The following is an 18,472-nucleotide window of genomic DNA, read 5'->3' as shown; positions in this document are numbered from 1 at the left end:
ATTTCCAGAGCTTCTATGACTCGTCGTTGTTACCAGTTTGGGACTTGCGTGATCAGTCTGCATGCTTTCATCCCGTGGATTATAGCAGACTTGTCCCGTTCGTCCCGTATGTGACTTTAACTCTTTATGTGCCATGGTGAAAACCCCCTGTGTGCCACATTATTCTGAGACATGCAGGTAGTCATGCTTTGAGAAAGAATTCTGTTTCTCCAATCTTTATAACTTCTATACAATAACGGACATAATAGTGAGCAAAGTTAAAAAGGAATGCCAAACTTTGCTTCTATATACAATGTACAACAATTATTCTAATTTCAATTTTTCTTTTGAATTAACAGTTGCTACATTACTGTAAAGGCATGACTTTTGCACATAAAATAGTGACAGAAACCTAGAATGTACAAGCAAATCTAGTTGGGAACACCGCTTGGCAGTCAATCACCACATAAAATGCATGCTGTATGTGAGAGGAACAAAAGCGCGAGAAACCGTTTGATTGTACGGCGGGATTAGCGATTTATCGATCGGTTTTATAAGCGGCTTTGTTTATTGAGCAGAATATGCGAAGTTGGCACGCCGTCGACTGAGTCGGACGTGCGAACGTGGCACATAAAGAGTTAACCTAGTGGCAAAGGATCGGCATGTCTCTCTGATGTAGACCTTACACCAGGAAGGCTCTTGGAGTGTCGTTTGTCTTTGTGTGTGGTGAGGAGAGACTAAAATTTGGTTAAAGAACTTTGACAAACTTCAACGTTGGCTTCTCTCAGAATCCTTTGGATCGTGTGAGAGGCTGCTCCCATGTATGGGAAGATCACTCCCGACTTCGGTGGAGTTCCACTATAGTTCCGCAAAGGTGGGAGCTCTGAGGAAATCTTGTGTGTGTGTGGGGGGGGGGGTAGCTGTTGCGTTTCAACACCTGCTTGATGTGCTTTAATTCGTCAGGTAGGTGGGCTTGGTTTGACCTCGTAGGCTCGCTTAGCCAAGGTCTTGTTGATGGATCTCAACACGGACGGATGGTGATATGAACGGTAGTTCAGATATCGGTCTGTGTAAGTAGGTTTATACTGTAAACCTGATGGGAAAGGGATCCCTGTGCCGTCCTCGTGATCTTGGTGTCCAGAATGGGGATAGCCCGTTGGTTTTAGATGGTTTAGGTGCTGAAGGAAGTTGTTGATTTTCTCGGCACCATGATGCCAGACCAAAAAGGTGTATCTAAGCCACGCATCTAAGCCACACTTTCGGTCGGAGCGTTGCTGTCTGTAGTGTTTTCTTCAAAATTTTCCATGATCAGATTGCAACAAGAGGGGACAGTAGGAGCCCCACCGCCTTCTGTATTCTGGTAGAAAGTGTCTCTTTATCTGAAAGAGGTGGAATTGAGACACATCCCAAGCAAGTCATGGATTTGTGTTGGAGACAGTTTGGTCCTGTCTGGTAGAGTTCGATCAGAACCAAGTCTCTTGAGGATGGTGGCGCGCGCATCCTTAACTTGCACACTCGTGAATAGTGACTCTACATCAAAGCTGACGAGAAGATCACTATTAGAGACTGTCATCTGACGGACTTGGTCGATGAATTGTTTGGAGTTCTTCACATGGTGTACAGTGAGGCCAACAAGAGGCTGCAAGATTGAAGCCAACTGTTAAGGCAGGGCGTACGTGGGGGAGCCCCTGGTCGAGACGATAGGTCCAAGTGGAATGTCCGGTTTGGGAATCTTTGGTTGCTAAAAACAAGTATCGGGCACAAGCCCGATGAGCTACGTAGTTTGCGGTACAGGGTTTGGGATAAAGCGTCTTTCCGTTGTAGCGAGAGGAGCTTGTCATTTACCCTTCGTTCTAAAGCTGGTGTAGGATCTCTGGGTAACTCTACTTGAAAAGCAAGCTAATTAACACCCAGTAGCCCCCACAAAATAGTGGCCCTAATTGATACCCACAGTTAGAAAACCCCACAATGTGTGCAGCCAACCGTGACAATCCCCACACAGGAAATGACTGTGTGCACTCAACCTTGACCTGCCTATACCTACTGTGACCCATTCAGCTAATCAAAGACTTTCCCTCCAAGAACCCAAAGTGCCCATTCCCTTGAGAACGTCCAGAACATGCTTGCTGAAACGTCGGGATTGGGTAGAACCTTTTCAGGGCCACACACTTACCCTAGAAAGAATACGTGGTGCACCGTGAAACCTCTTAGCTCTTTTTTTTTTTCTTTCTTGCTATCAATGGTTATTATTCAGATCTTGTTGAATGCACTTCGACTGGGTGAACCGTGCATTGTAAAGTACATCCAGGGGCTGGCCATGGAATCCGTAAAGGGGGAGGGGCGCCAAAAAAATATCTGGTGCTACTTCAGGGTTTCATCGGCTGACAAGTTAAAATAAAAAGGCTTCAGGCTTCATGTTGCCATTATATACAACCAGCTAAGAAAGATGAATTCCCTTTATTTCATTAAAAAAAGAAGCGTGCATGCGGTGCTCCCCCTCCCGATCCGCCACCGCATCCACCTCTCGCTCTGCCATGATAATGAGTGTTGTTATGGGTGAAGAAACAGCTTGAATAACCATTATAACAAAGCTTTAGACCGTCAAGTTCATACAGAGAAACACATTTTACGTGGGTGTTAATATGGGGACTCACAAGATAACAGGCGTGTTCACTTACTACTTCTTTCGTATAATCCAGTACAGCTTTACTGGTAAGTAGGAAATATGCAATCATAGTATATCGATTGCTAACAAAATATGAGATCACATGAACTTACATTGATTACTTAATATGGTCTTCTGTTATAATATCTCGAAGATAAATTGATCCTATAGGAAGAGCTGTACTAAGTTGCAGTTTTGATGACAGAAATTATTGTGATGCTTCGATGGACTTCCATTTCAATGATGAATTATATAGTTCAATGTATCATTAGATAATCTACGTAACGTAGAAAAAATAACGTAACATCTTTGCATCATGACGCAACGATAACTTTTGCACTTTGATTTCTTCTACACACGTCCTCCTCATTCCTCACTCCTCGTGTTTATTGTGTAGTAGTGCCTACAGAACTATTGATTTTGAAAACATCAAACTTTATGCTTTTCTCTTTCTCTTCAAATTCTCAACACGTATCATAAGTTTGGTAAGCAAATCATTTGTGACCCTGCATCAGAAAACAAACAAAAAGTCGCAAGACATGGATTTTTAGGTAAGGGCAGATTCTGAAAAGGCAGACTTTAAGCTTATAAATGATGTATAGTTCAATTGAAATGGAATCTCCTAACCTATCTAAACATTGGAAAGAAAGCACACATTGGAAAAGTGTGAACCGAGAAGTAAAGGGTATAACTGTCTATACCAAGCCGTGCTAGCGGTGCAATGAATGGGACTAAAAAAGAGGATGTAAACTACTGAAGCAACAACAATGAAGGGATTATCAGATCAAGTTGAATTAATCATGCTCTATTAACACACTCTGTCCATGAATAATGCCAACTTTCAAAGCAGTAGCGTTATCCCTTCAAAAGTTATCAGACTTGAAAATGAAGCGTGTGCAAAGTGCTATAAAGGAAAGAAAGGATGTTATCTGTGTGATCAAAATGAAAACAACTGAACCGTAAAACCAGACCGCACCCAAAAGTCAATCATACCAAACCAGCTCGGCAGTAATACAATTAAACAATATAATAGTTTGGTTACGGTATTCATATTCATTTTTTTTTCGTTTCAAGAATGTCTTCAATCCTGTTATTTTTTTTTTTTTTTTTACTGAACAGCATAGGAACAGCATGTGATTTCTAGAGGAGAGGTATCGTATCTAAATCTGTTGAAGTATTGTTCCCCTCCCCCCTCCCCCCCCCCCCCCAAAAAAAAAAAAAAATGCTATCTTCCTCACGTACAATACGACTATACGCCACTGCTCTTTGCACAAGAAAGAAAACGTTGGGGTATACAATGGCATAAAACTACCACATAGATAGAGGCATGGATCAATTTCAAAGGCTTTCTGAAGGAAGAAAGTCGGGGAAAACAGTAAAATTGGTTAATTGTAATTCTGACTTTGATGTAGGATTATACTGATGTAAAAAAATCAGAGAAATGCTTATTAGTATCAGGAATTTCTTGAGCGAGGTTTTCTCCAATTATTGTAAAATATGTGTTAAAAATATCTACTTTATCCGCAGAATTATCAATGATTTCATCATTAAATCTTATTTTCGATATACCAAACTTTTCATTTGATATATTCATTGTTTGTTTTAATACATTCCATGTACTTTTTATATCACATCTATACCTTTCTAATTGCTTATGATACTATTTTTTTCTTTTCAATTTTTCAATTTCAATTATCTTGATAAGGATATTTTTATACGAAGTATATTTCAATCGTGCTTGTTCAGTTCTTTTCATTTTAAATGCATAAAATAATTTTTTTTTCTATCTATCGAACGCAACATGGACTTCGAAATCCAAGGAAGCTTTGGTGTTGTTTTGTAATTTCCTAGTTTATCCTTTCTTTTAGGGATGTATATATTCAAATGATTATCAAAAATATCCACCAAAAAAAATTATTCAGAGCCAAATTAATGTCATCAGTATCAAACACACAATCCCAACTGAGATCATCTAAAGAAGCACAAAAAGAAGACAAGTTTTCTTGGGTTACCCTACGCCTCAAATTTGGCTTTGATGAACTATTGCTAATATGGTTGAGTTTAGATTGCGTCATTATTGGAAAATGATCAGTGATATCTGATAAAATTGTCGACGAATCTGGAAGGGTTAAAACATTACTAAATAATATTGTCAATTAAAGTGGCCGACTGACGGGAAACGCGAGACGGTTTCGAAATAAGAGGTAAGAAGGAAGAAGATGAGAATGTCTCAAGAAATTCTCCCGAGATATTATCCGTTGTGTGTTTTAACAAATCAATATTGAATTCACCGAATATAAAGGAGTCTGATTAGATAAATAAAGGGTTGGTAAGCAGCTCAGTGAGATACGACAAAAATCTTTGTTGTTGGAATTTGGAGGTCGGTAAATAATACCTATCACAATGTTTTTATAACCAGGAACAGTAATCTCAATAAAAAGTGACTCAACATTGTCATTCATTTTGCTAAGCTCTTCATGAGCAGTGCATTAAAGCGACTCCACCACCAGAGCGATCATGTCTATTATTCGCAAAAATGTTATACCCTTCAAGCGCAAAAGATTGTTTTTGACATGAGGATAACCACGTTTCAGTGAGTCCTATCACTGAAAACAAAGATTTGTTTGGATTTTCTAACAATGAATGTAATTCTTCAAAATGCTTATTAATACTTCTTATATTCAAATGTACCAGAGAAAATGTATCTTTCATAAAACCCTTATTAATATCTTGAAATTGATTCAAAGTGACATAATTACACAATGGAGCTTGAGTAAAATTATTAAAGTCATACTGTATTTCTTCCGCTGCTAAATTAATGTTGTCAGCGACTAAGATTAGTTCACATAAAAAATGTGCGTTTGTTAGAAACTTCTCTTTCTAAGGGATCAGATTCAGGCGTAGTTGGTCTGAATAAATCAACGAACTCATCGTTTAACATAGAGTGAAAAGGTACATCTATTCCGTCATTCATTCTGGATTGAGGCATTTCTGACTGGGTATATTATCCGCGCCATTGATGGTAAAAGGCAATCGTGATTTAGGCTACGGTCACAACCCCCAAAATCAGCCTGTTCGGCGACCGGTCGGCCAGATTTGTAGCCAAAATCGGTCGGACAACGACCGGTGACCGACCAGTGACCGACCAGGCGCCACTGATTTTAGGGCATCGGCCGGTCGCCGCTGAAGTTTTAACGCGGAGTTAAAATTTCAGCGGCAACCGACCAGTTTTCACTCGCTGCCCAAAATATACTCGGTGTCCGAGCGGGAACCGCTCAGGCACTGACCTAATCGAGCGGACGCTGCCGAGCGATTTAGGGAACAAAAATAATAGAAACAAAATGACAACAGCACAGAATAAAAAAAAAAGAGAATAGATCAAGCGGTCGCCGTCGAGCGATTTAGGGACTGAAAATTTTAACATACAAATGACAGAAGCACTGAAGGAAACCAGGGACTAGATGGAGAAGATAACCTAGCGTAATGTGGAAGAAGCAGGGGGAGGGATAAGAGGCAAGGGAACCCCACCAACATCTCAGCATCTCAACATCTCGGCAACCATCATTAGGGACATGGAAGTCAGAGGCAACCACTTTGGGGCAAAAGAGATGAAAGCTAAAAGTTAGTGTCAATATGTTCACGTAGTATAACTTGGTTTGGTTACCTTATCATTCATTAAAGGCCAATTGAATGAAGAAGAAATGAGTGACAAGAGATGGAGAAAATTAAAATATGAAATTAAATAGGAATGGAAAAATACTGTAAAATATAAAAGCAAACAAGATATTTTGGAAAATTCTAATCTATTCTAATCTTTGTTCCATCTTGGGTGTTCCTCCTTTTTGTTTTATTTCCTAATTTCTAGATATCTGTGGTATCACATAGCTGAGGTTTGTTAGTTGATGATTTAACTCAGATCTTTTGCCTCGAGTTTTATTTTAATTGATTATTTAATTAATCAATTAACACATCACTAATCACATAGGTACATTAATAAACACAGGTAGCTCGTGAGAAATTTCCGGCAGAGTTCGGCAGGTGGCCGCCGGTACGCCTACGGGTCACCGGTAGATGACCTATCCATCACCCGTCGGTCGCTGAGCGATTTCGTAAAAATCGGCCGGTGTCCGGTGGGAGATCGTCCAGTTGCCGATGGGGCATCGCTCGGTGACTGCTCGGACTCTGCCCGTTGCAGATCCCCATATTTCGCCAAACTTTTATTGAAAATCGATCGGGAAATCGACAGGGCACTGCTCGGTCATCGCTAGGGTTTCACAGCCTGCTCAACATCTCCAAAAACTGCTGAGCGGTGCCAAAATTTCAGCAGCGACCGAGCAGGCTACAAATCGGTCGGTCGCCGCTCTGAGTTGTGACCGTAGCCTAACGTTGGCAGAACCGAGAAATTGGCATGACCGCAACAAAACGGGATACTGCGGAATAAAAGCAAATGCAAAGTTTAATACTGGGCAGCAATCATGCGTGACTGTAAAAGGAACGTGCTCTTTGTGTGCATGCGAACTGTATAACAAGGCTAGTTGGCTGTTAAAGGTACATGGTCCCAGTGTTTTAGTCAAATGTGTACGCGGGCGCACGGCGTAAGTTTCCTATAGAGACCTACGCTATCGACTCCTCTTGGGCGCTTACGCTTTGGCCCACTTCCCCGAGTCCGAAGAAGTCCGATCCACTGTACGGGTTAGTCAGTGGTCCGATCACAGTTCGGTTCATGATTCGGCTGGGAGGAATGATAGCTTTAGTAAACTTCTTTTGTAAAGTCATAATAAAAAGCACATAATGCACGCACCATGGCATTACTACAGACTGCGCGATGCGCAGAGAAGACAACGAAGGCAACGTTACTTAGCAACACCTACACACTTTACTCTTGATGATAGCTCAACTAATTCGGTAATCTTCGTATCAATGCGAACGGTGATCGGCAGTATCATCAACAGCGCCCTCTAGACTACCGGGACTATCTACCTTTAACGAGAAATGAAGTGCTGATAGTGTCAGAGAAAATGAAAAGATATAAGAAGCAATGAATAGACAACATGTAGAACTTGGCTAATGTCTCAGTAGGCTCTCCCCCTAATAGAATGCACAATAACAACAGGAGTAAAACGAGTTGGCCAGTGAATAGCTTCATTCTATCACCAAACGATGAATATATTTGTCGACACCCTCCTGAGAATCAGTGGTATCATCAGCATACAGTGAAATTTTGCTCAATGATGTTTGCATTGGGACTTTATTATGTTTACTCATCACCTTTCCATGTCTTTGATGGAATTATTCTTGTACAATCAAGCAAAGAAAATGCAATCTTCTCAGTTACAAGGCATCAATATTTTAGAAATATGCTAAAGAATTAATGATAAACCAACTTGTAAGTCATATTTTTGTGATATTAAAAAAAAAGTATTTTCCTTTTCACCGTGCTTTGTATCAACTTCTGTGTAATCAACATACATGAAACGTAAATAAAAACTAAAGGCAAGTAATGTAAGATGAATAACCAAAATATCTAACTTTGTGAGAGTAAAAACTACTCTTTATGGCTAGTAAAGTACAACAATTTTCTGGAGCCATCGCAGCACAAAAGTAGTCATATAAATGTCCAATGTGTGAATGCGTGTACATAGTTTACATCCATACGGGAAAAGCAAATATTATTGAAGGTATACAAATACACAATGATTCATGCATTGCTGAAATTTCGATCGGAGATCTTGTAGTTAACAACCTCTCAATAGACATTTTCAAAGTCCAAATCAAACCCCTTGGCGTGATGCAGCATGTGTTCGCAGATGCAAATAAACTTCCATTGAGGTAGTCACTCTACTTTTATTCATAGTTATGTACTGGATTTAAGATACGAAGCAGAGAATAAGTCGACATTTTTACACTCACAGGTGGTACTACTCTGAATATGCAATCTATTGACGTTTAATGGGAGATTACAGAAACTTACATTTTGTAATTTAGTTTTCATTTTTGTGCTATTTTTGTTTTTGCAAAACAGTCGAATGGGGTGGCATCCGTAAGGCTAACTTGTTATGCTCCTCTTTCGCAGTTTTATGGCATGGTGCTCTGATATGGAATAAGTATAAAAACACAAAAATGGTACCAACAGACCAAGAGATTAGAGCCTTGCAGTCAACAACAAAGGAGAATTGACCCATGGCTCAACTCTCCTCAAGGTGGCCATTTCAAAATTTCCCTACGAGTATCAAAATCATCTAATCAAACATCTATGAAATCTACCATACTGAAAGACTACAATGGTAACTATAGATTACACATAAATGACTGACTAAGCAATTGTTGTCATGTGAGTAATAAAACCAGAATTACGATCCAGGAATTCTGTAAACAGAAGGGGAGGCACCTTTACATGATTAAAGGGGGCTCTCCCAATTTTTTTTATTTTTATTTCCTTTGTTTTGAGAAAAAAAAAATAAAAGGGGGGTGCGGGCCTGATGCACCCCATCTGGATCAGCCACTGATACCTGAAACTCATATTAATTCACTTTTGCAGTCGTTTGATTTTCTTTTTTACCTGTGTTTTTGTTTTGCTTTACCAACTCTGTTTGCTTAAACTAAAGTTACTGTGATGGTAAACACTATTAACAGAGGGCATAAGTGATTGCACCTGTAAACTCCTAATACAAGATTGGCAGGGAGAGGGGTGGCCCAGCTCTTATGTCTCATTTCTCCTGCATCTCCTAAAATCCGTCTAATATATTCATTTCACTGTTTCATTGATTTTTCTCTTATCAATATGATTATTGATAAGACCAAGCTCTTGGTTAACATTAGCATCTGTACCCAGTAGTACCCGAAGTATTCATCCCCTATCAATTTAAGTAGGGGAACAGACGACAACACCATGGTCAATTAGATACTTGGCCAATCAACTGAATAAAGTCAGAGTAGCACATAAAATGCGGCTATGCAATCACATTTGTGTACAGATGGTGGTCAAACAACATCTGCTCCGAACAGCATCCGCCTTGTCGGAGGAAGCTCGATGTACGAGGGTCGGGTTGAGGTTAATTACTATGGAGTCTGGGGCACGGTGTGCGACGATGGCTGGGGTACCAACGACGCAGAGGTCGTCTGCAGACAACTTGGGTATCCCACCACCAACGCCGAGGCTTTTCGTGGAGCGACATACGGTGAAGGATCGGGACCCATTCTCCTTGCCAACGTTGGTTGCTATGGTCGGGAGTCGAACCTTGCTGATTGCTCTCACAGAGGGTGGTACAACAATGATTGTGGACACAATGAAGATGCCGGTGTGCGATGTGGTAAGACCACGAGTTTGACATTATTTCATCAACCATCAGACTGATAAGGTCGCAAGCCTCACCCCTGGGCATCTGGGGTGAGATAGTGTGTATGGATGAATGTTTTTTGGGGGGTTTGGATTTTTTTTACGGCAGAAATGTCAATATACTGAATGTGTGTGTGTGTGTGTGTGTGTGTGTGTGTGTGTGTGAGTGTTTCATTGATTTCTCATTACCAATTTCCTACGTATTGTTGAATTTTCTTGATAAGGCGTATTTTACAATATCTCATTGTGTGTCCCTTTTCAGCGTTTCCATCAGTGGATTGTAATTTGGATGTGGATATAAAAAATACCTGTCATTAGTAGATAAAAGTCATTTTCTTTGTTAATATTTACAATTTATTCCCATGTAATACATTTTTACTTCCTATGTTTTATGTACACCTTTTTTAACTACAATATACTGCAGAGTAATAGGCCTGTTATCACACGTGACTCTCAATGAAAGTTAGAATAACCAATATATGGGTTTTTTATTTTCCTGATTTATGCAGGTAAGTATTGTTTTGCGATAACGTAACGCCCACACATACCTTGTTGGCCCGTTTTGATAGATATATCATTGGGTATTGCTATAATACGACCCCCGCACCGTATGTCCGACCACTGCAGACTAGGGCTGTTCCAGTGACGATAAACCTTCTGTTGTGTGTTTTGTCAATTCTGAGACTTCAAAGTAATGTTAAAGGGATTGTACAGTTTTGGTTGAGACCTAATTTCAGGTTTCTAGCATTTGTTTGTGAGATAATGAGAAACCTGACATCTTTGAAGGCTTCCGTGCATGGTGGTAGAACGTTGGGTGGTGGAAGGCTTCACGGTGCACCACGTATTCTTTCTGGAGTATGTGAGTGGCCCTGAACGGAGAGAACATTCTTGCCGAAACGTCGGGATTGGGTAGGCCATTTTCAGGGCCACTCACATACTCCAGAAAGAATACATGGTGCACCGTGAAGCCTTCTACCACCCTAATGAGAAACCCCTGATGGAATATGAAAGAGCATGTAATTCCATGAGAAGTCCAACGTTTATTTGTTGAAAATTGGTTTTGAAATCGTTGAAATATCCAAAAGAGAGCGATCCTAATTAAAGTGGGACACACCTTCAATTACGATCGCTTTGTTTTAACTCTGTTTTTGGATGTCTCAGCCATGCCAAAACCCATTTTCATCAAATAAGCTTTGAATTTATCTTAGAATGGTATGGTTTATACTATATCATAATTTTTTTTTCTTGGTATCTTGCCAAAAGTTAAAAGCCCAATTCTCATCTTCACCAATACTAAACCATGCCTTTAAAGATTGCGGCCTGCTCAAGTAAATTTCTATCTTCCTTAGTGAGTTGAGTCGTATAACTCTAATCCCTGTTTGAGCAGAGCCTTTCAAACTAGAATTATAGCGATTACGTTCAGGTAGCGTCCGGGTATTGTTTTGCTTTTGTTTTTGTTTAGGTTTTGGTTTTTTGATAGAAAGGGTAATACCTTAAACTCAGAAAATCACTTTTTGCTCTGAAATGAAATAAGTATAAAATCACAAAAATAGTTACCTCAATATCACTGCCAACAGATCAAGAGATAAGAGCCGTACAGTCAAAGGAGTGAGCCATGGCTCAACTCCAGAAGATGGCCATTTTAAAATCCCCTATACATTCGTCAAAATTCTGTTTGATCAAACTAATAAAAGACTACAATGGAGATAGATTGCATATAAATTACTGACTAACCATTTGCTGTCATGTGAGTAATAGGAGTAATACCTGAAACTCAGAAATTCACTTTTACTTTCTTTTGGTTGTCTTTTTTTTTGGGGGGGGGGGGGCCTGTGTCTTTGTTGTTCTGTACCATCTCTGCTTACTTGTGCTAGAGGGATCACTCCTGTAAATAAAATGGAATATCCCGGACCCCATCACAAATTCGTACCGAAGGAACCAAAATAGATTAAGAAGAAAATGATTAAACATCAGAAAAAGCAGTGTGGTAAAAAGTGAATAGCTGCAGACACTGAATATTATGAATTCCTCCACAAACTGCACTTTGGTTGGAAGATGAAAGCTTTTCTTATGGAATTTGAAGGGCCATAATTATTTTGTTGAGAGCAAGTACGCAAAATATGTGTTTCTTGAGTATTAAAACAGAACTCGTAGTCTGGCTTTGCGGACCCTTGGACAGAGTTTGAGCCGAAGAACCCCCCCCCCCTTGAAAATTTGATATATGAAAGGCTATACCTCTTTTTTTTTTTTAAGGTTAGTGAAGATGAAACACCTCATTTTATCCCGGCTATTTTACAGATCTTTTTTTTTTTTTTTATTTTATCACAAGTCTTTATGGAGAAATTATTTTGTTTCTATTAATCGATCTTAGAAGTGATTGGGTTATCCACGGGAGTCTTGGAGTTCTTTTGTAAGAACTTTTCCTTGTGCAAAACAGGATATGTTCATCAATTTTAGAAGTGATAGTTTTCATAAAATAATCATAACACAAATCAAGATCGGTATTGTTGTATACAAAAAAACCAATCAATATCTTTTAAACTATTTTGCAAATTAATAAGATTATTGGCCGTAATCTTACGACGTTTCTGATCCGTCTAATATTCATTTCACCGTGTCATTGATTTTTCTCTCATCAATATCATGAATATAATTATTGGTAACTAAAGCTCTTGGTTAGCATCTGCATCTAGTAGCAGGCGAACAGACAGCACCCCGGTCAATAAGATACTTGGACAGTCAACTCAATAGACTTATGGGCCCAAATTCACGAAGGTGGTACAAATGAAACCATGGTTAAAACCATGGACAAACACCATAGAGCGCCAAGTGTCGCCAGGAATATTTTGTTACGAAATTGGTCATTTTGTCGCAAAATGAGAGCTTCGTTAACGAAATTATAGTTTTGTGGATTAAATTTTCATTTAGCAACAAAATGTTGTCACTTTGTTACAAAATAATCATTTCATCGACGAAATGACTGATTTCGTAACAAAATATTCCATGCGACACTTGGCGCTCCGTTGTCACGATTTTGTACCACCTTCGTGAATTCGGGCTTTAGAGTACCACGTAAAATCACGGCTATGCAATCACATTTGTGCACAGATCCTCCGACCACTATCCGCCTTGTCGGAGGAAGCTCGATGTACGAGGGTCGGGTTGAGGTTTATTATCGTGGAACCTGGGGCACGGTGTGCGACGATCTCTGGGGTACCAATGATGCAGAGGTCGTCTGCAGACAACTTGGATATCCCACCACCAACGCCGAGGCTTTTCGTGGAGCGACATACGGTGAAGGATCGGGACCCATTCTCCTTGCCAACGTTGGTTGCTATGGTCGGGAGTCGAACCTTGCTGATTGCTCTCACAGAGGGTGGTACAACCATGATTGTAGACACGATGAAGATGCCGGTGTGCGATGTGGTAAGACCACGAGTTTGACATTATTATCAACCATCAGACTCATAAAGTCTCAGGCCTCACCCCTGGGCGTGCTGGGGTGAGATAATGTGTATGGATGACTATTTTTTACGGTAGAAATGTCAGGATTTTGCATGTGTGTGTGTGTGTGTGTGTGTGTTTGTGAGTGTTTCATTGACTTCTCATTACAAATTTCCTCCGTAGTACTGAATTTTCTTGATATTATATATCTCATTGTGTGCCCCTCTCTGACGTTTCAATCTGAGGACTGGAATTTGGTTTTGGATATAAAAAATAGCTGGCATTAACAGATAAAAGTCAATTTTATTTCTTTAAAATTTGTTTCCATTTTATACTTTCTTACTTCTTATGTTTTATGTTTTAACTACAAAATATGGCAAAGTAATAGGCCTATTATCACACGTGCCTCTTGATGAAAGTTAGAGTAACTAATGGATTTTTAGGTGATCCGAGTATCCTCTTGGATTACCTTCTGTTTTTGTACGGATTCTTTCTTATTTCTCCTCAGTTGTGTAGAGGTTAGCTCAAAAAGTCCTCTGCCTATCAATTTCAAACTTATACCATATATATATATCATGTCCCAAAGACGACAGATCTAGTAATATCATTGTGATCAGTCATTTGTGACGTCACTATGACGTCATTGTATGAAATCTCATTTTCATTCATATCTCATTAATGGAATTTAATTTTTTAATGCAGTCATATAGTATAGTTCAAGTCAAGTTCTTTCTACACATATTTTCAAATTTTATCTCTACCGCGTACGCGCACGATGAAATATTTACATGTTATAATCGAGCTGAATTTTTTTTTTTTTTTTTGCAGACGTTTCAGAACGTTTGGAGCATTTTTTGAAAAGTTGAAAAAAATGGACGGACGCGTATTCGCGCACGCATATACGCACGCACAGCTCATGTGCAATAGAAATTTCCCGTTTTTTCACACGGATTGAATGTCTGAAATGTCAAGAAATATTTATACCAAGTTTCAAGTCAATCCGAATCAATATGACGTCATACGGGCCCGTCAAAGTTGAAATTCCGCGCGCTTGTCAATGGCGATATACAGTGCAACTATATGCCAAAAAAACTGCCAATTTTAAATCCGATTTTACTCGTTAGGATGGACAGTGACCCCCCCCCCCCCATTTTCTTTACATATTCTGAAAGCTGATGAGTTGTACATGTCATGTCATGGGTTGGCGATGCTGGAAAAATGATTGAAAGGTATCAAATTTCTCAATAAAATAAAAAAGTAAATTTTCAAAACGACGTCATCAAATTTCAAGTTCACTCGAGCGAATCTCGCTTATCCTTTGCCGATATTCACCCAGATTGCAGTATGTTGTAGCTTATTGAATGCTCTTTCATAATTATATTATCAAAATTTTGATTGGATGATGGCATCACCTTGATAGGGGTTATATTTGTTGTGACCTGTGTCTTTGTTGTTCTGTACCATCTCTGCTTGCTTGTGCTAGAGTGACAGTGATGTAAAACACTACCAACAGGAGGCGCAAGTATTTCACCTGTGAACTCTAAATACAAGCTTGAGGAGTAGTTCAACTCTCCTAATGGCTCAACTCTTCTGCATCTTCCCTAATCCGTCTAATATTTCATTTCAATATAACATTTCACCGTGTCATTCATTTTCTCTCTCATTAATATCATGAATATGATTATTGGTAATTTCAGCTCTTGGTCAGCATCTGCATTTAGTAGTACCAGAAGTATTCATCCCCTATCAAGTAAAGTCGGCATACAGACAACACCATGGTCAATTAGATACTTGGACAGTCATCTATATAGACTTATACGAGTAGCACGTAAAATCACGGCTTTGCAATCACATTTGTGCACAGATGGTTATCAAACAACGTCTGCGCCGATTAGCATCCGCCTTGTCAAAATGTTGTCACTTTGTTACAAAATAATCATTTCATCGACGAAATGACTGATTTCGTAACAAAATATTCCATGCGACACTTGGCGCTCCGTTGTCACGATTTTGTACCACCTTCGTGAATTCGGGCTTTAGAGTACCACGTAAAATCACGGCTATGCAATCACATTTGTGCACAGATCCTCCGACCACTATCCGCCTTGTCGGAGGAAGCTCGATGTACGAGGGTCGGGTTGAGGTTAATTACTATGGAGTCTGGGGCACGGTGTGCGACGATGGCTGGGGTACCAACGACGCAGAGGTCGTCTGCAGACAACTTGGGTATCCCACCATCAACGCCGAGGCTTTTCGTGGAGCGACATACGGTGAAGGATCGGGACCCATTCTCCTTGCCAACGTTGTTTGCTATGGTCGGGAGTCGAACCTTGCTGATTGCTCTCACAGCGGGTGGTACAACCACGGTTGTGGACACGGTGAAGATGCCGGTGTGCGATGTGGTAAGACCACGAGTTTGACATTATTTTTGTGGTAGGGTCCATGATTTTATCAACAATCAGACTCAAAGTTGCATACCTCGCCTCTAGATAGACTGGGGTATTGAGATAATGTGCACAGATATATATATATATATATATATATATATATATATATATATTAAAAGAAAGAGTCTCAAGTACGCCATGGATCCATCGATTACAAAAATTTTTCTTACAAAAATTTTGTAATAAAAATTTTTGAAATCGTTGGATCCATGGCGTACTTGAGACTCTTTCTTCTAATAATTACAACATTCGAAGTCCAACACGTGGAAAATTCCAAGGTATATATATATATATATATATATATATATATATATATATATATATAAATGTGTGTGTGTGAGTGTGTGTATGTGTGTGTATGTGTGTGTGTGTGTGTGTATGTGTTTATGTGTGTGTGTGTGTGCGCGCGCGCGTGTGTGTGTGTGTGTGTTCTATTGTGTCTGGTCAATTTCTGTGCACTCAATCTACCCTGGGTCCCAGGGTAATGGGTAGATTGCAGGAACAAACATTGGTAATGGAGTCTGCCCCAAGACTACTACATGCACCAACTGGCACTGACAATCGGACTGTTGGAGACGCTACTAACAGTACAGGGCCTATGGGACACTGTAGTCTTGATGCTGACTCCTTGGCCACAAACAAGGTTCTCTGCCTGCAAACAAGCGGTCTGGCAACCCGTTTTCCGACCAGATATTTTGTCAGTTTTTTTATATTTTGATTATGTACACCCATAGGACATTCATTCTAGTCTGGGTGCCAAAGGCTGAACCTTGTTTTTACCGTCCACCCAATGCTTTTTTTTTATGGTTTTACCCTATTTCGGGGGTGCTGAGTCCGAATCTGTATGATGCAACTTTTGCATCCTTGAGGGTTTTGAGATATTCAAGATGGCCACCAAAATGGCCGCCCAAACCGGAAATTCCCATGTATTTTCTTCTAAATGGTGAGAAATTGAAAACAATTGATGGTTTTACCCTATATCGAAGATGCTGAATCCGAATCTGGCTGATGTGACTCTTGCATCCTTGAGGATATTGAGATATTCAAGATGGCCGCCAAAATGGCCACCATAACCCGGAAATTCCTATGTATTTCCTTCTAAATGGTGAGAAGTTCAAAACAATTGATGGTTCTAAGCTATTTCGAGGGTGCTGAATGCGAATATGGCTGATGCGACTCTTGCATCCTTGAGGATTTTGAGATATTCAAGATGGCCGCCAAAATGGCCGTCCAAAAACCGGAAATTCCTATGTATTTCCTTCTTAATGGTGAGTAATTGAAAACAATTGATAGTTCGAAGCTGTTTCGACAGTGGTGAATCCGAATCAGGATGATGCAACTCTTGCATCGTTAAGGGTTCTGAGATATTCAAGATGGCCGCCAAAATGGCCGCCAAAATAGCCGCCAAAACCGAAAATTCCCTTGTTTTTCCTTCTAAATGGTGAGAAATTGAAAAACTCTTGATGGTTCTACCCTAGTTCGAGGGAGCTGGATCAGAATCTTGATAAAACCTTAATATCCTTAAGGGTTTTGAGATAATAAAGATGGAAACCAAAATGACCGCCCAAAATGGAAACTCACATGTAGACCCCCTTTTTCCTTCTAAATGGTGTAAATTGAAAACAAATTGATGGTTTTACCCTATTTTGAGTTTGCTGAATTTGAAGCTGCAGGATACAGCTCTTCCATCCTTGATGGTTTTGAGATGATAAAGATGGCCGCCAAAATGGCTCCAAATGGCCGTCAAAAACGGAAATTCCCATGTAGGCCCCCTAATTGAATCCTGCAAGACTACAGATGCGGTTGAATGTTTGAAAGATTACACTGTTTCATCTACATATCATGGATACGTTTTGAACACTAACAATCAGTGGACAAGACATACCCATCTCGATCAAATAGTGATAGTGATGTAGAGAAGTTCACTGAGATTCCCAACATTACTTGTTTTAATCCATGAACAGTTTTAATCATTTCATCCATGAACACTCACATTGGTTAATTGGTTTATATTGGTGGTCTTGATGACATTGTTGAAGACAAGAGTTGGACATTTTTATAGTTCTGCTTCAAATTTTTCCTCAATATGATGTAATATCATATATAATAAATGGGGCGCCAAACTTCGTATCTGCAAAATGTCACATGTTCAGGAGAGAAAAAAACAAAACAAAACAAAAAGCAAACAAACATGGCAGCCAAAGCAGCCAGTTTATTCAAAAAAGTCATTTTCACTAAAATTTCAGATACAGGGTCTTGTCGCCCAAGCGACGATATACACACGTATATACACACGAGGGGATGGAAAAATCACAAGTAACGCGCAGTAAAAACAAACGACAACATGTAAGGTAATAGTTGATAGTCCAGGGGTGTTTCATAAAGCTGTTCGTAAAGTTACGAACAACTTACGAGCGACTGGTGATCAGTCATGGTGTGCTATACTTATCAGAATTTCAATAATTCAGCACAAGAACTGATCACCAGTTGCTCGTAAGTTGTTCGTAACTTTACGAACAGCTTTATGAAACACCCCTTGTACTTACGAATATCATAATCACGCAGAGTGCTTTTGAAATTACCCTTATATTGATATTTACT

General features: G+C 39.7%; 1 protein-coding gene across 1 annotated transcript in view; it reads left to right on the top strand.

Annotated features, from left to right (window-relative positions):
* Positions 1 to 9,998, top strand: part of LOC140233788 (neurotrypsin-like) — a 31,372-nt gene extending 21,374 nt beyond the window's left edge. The window contains exons 3-4 of the mRNA XM_072313881.1: positions 1,305 to 1,310; positions 9,650 to 9,998. Of these exons, the coding sequence (XP_072169982.1) occupies positions 1,305 to 1,310; positions 9,650 to 9,998 (355 nt within the window). The remainder of the gene's footprint in view (positions 1 to 1,304; positions 1,311 to 9,649) is intronic.
* Positions 9,999 to 18,472: the final 8,474 nt, after the last annotated feature.

This window comes from Diadema setosum, chromosome 10 (genome assembly GCF_964275005.1).
Source record: "Diadema setosum chromosome 10, eeDiaSeto1, whole genome shotgun sequence".
Classification (NCBI taxonomy): Eukaryota; Metazoa; Echinodermata; class Echinoidea; order Diadematoida; family Diadematidae; genus Diadema; species Diadema setosum.
The sequence above is the reverse complement of the archived record's forward strand: the minus strand, read 5'-3'. Positions and strand labels throughout refer to the sequence as shown.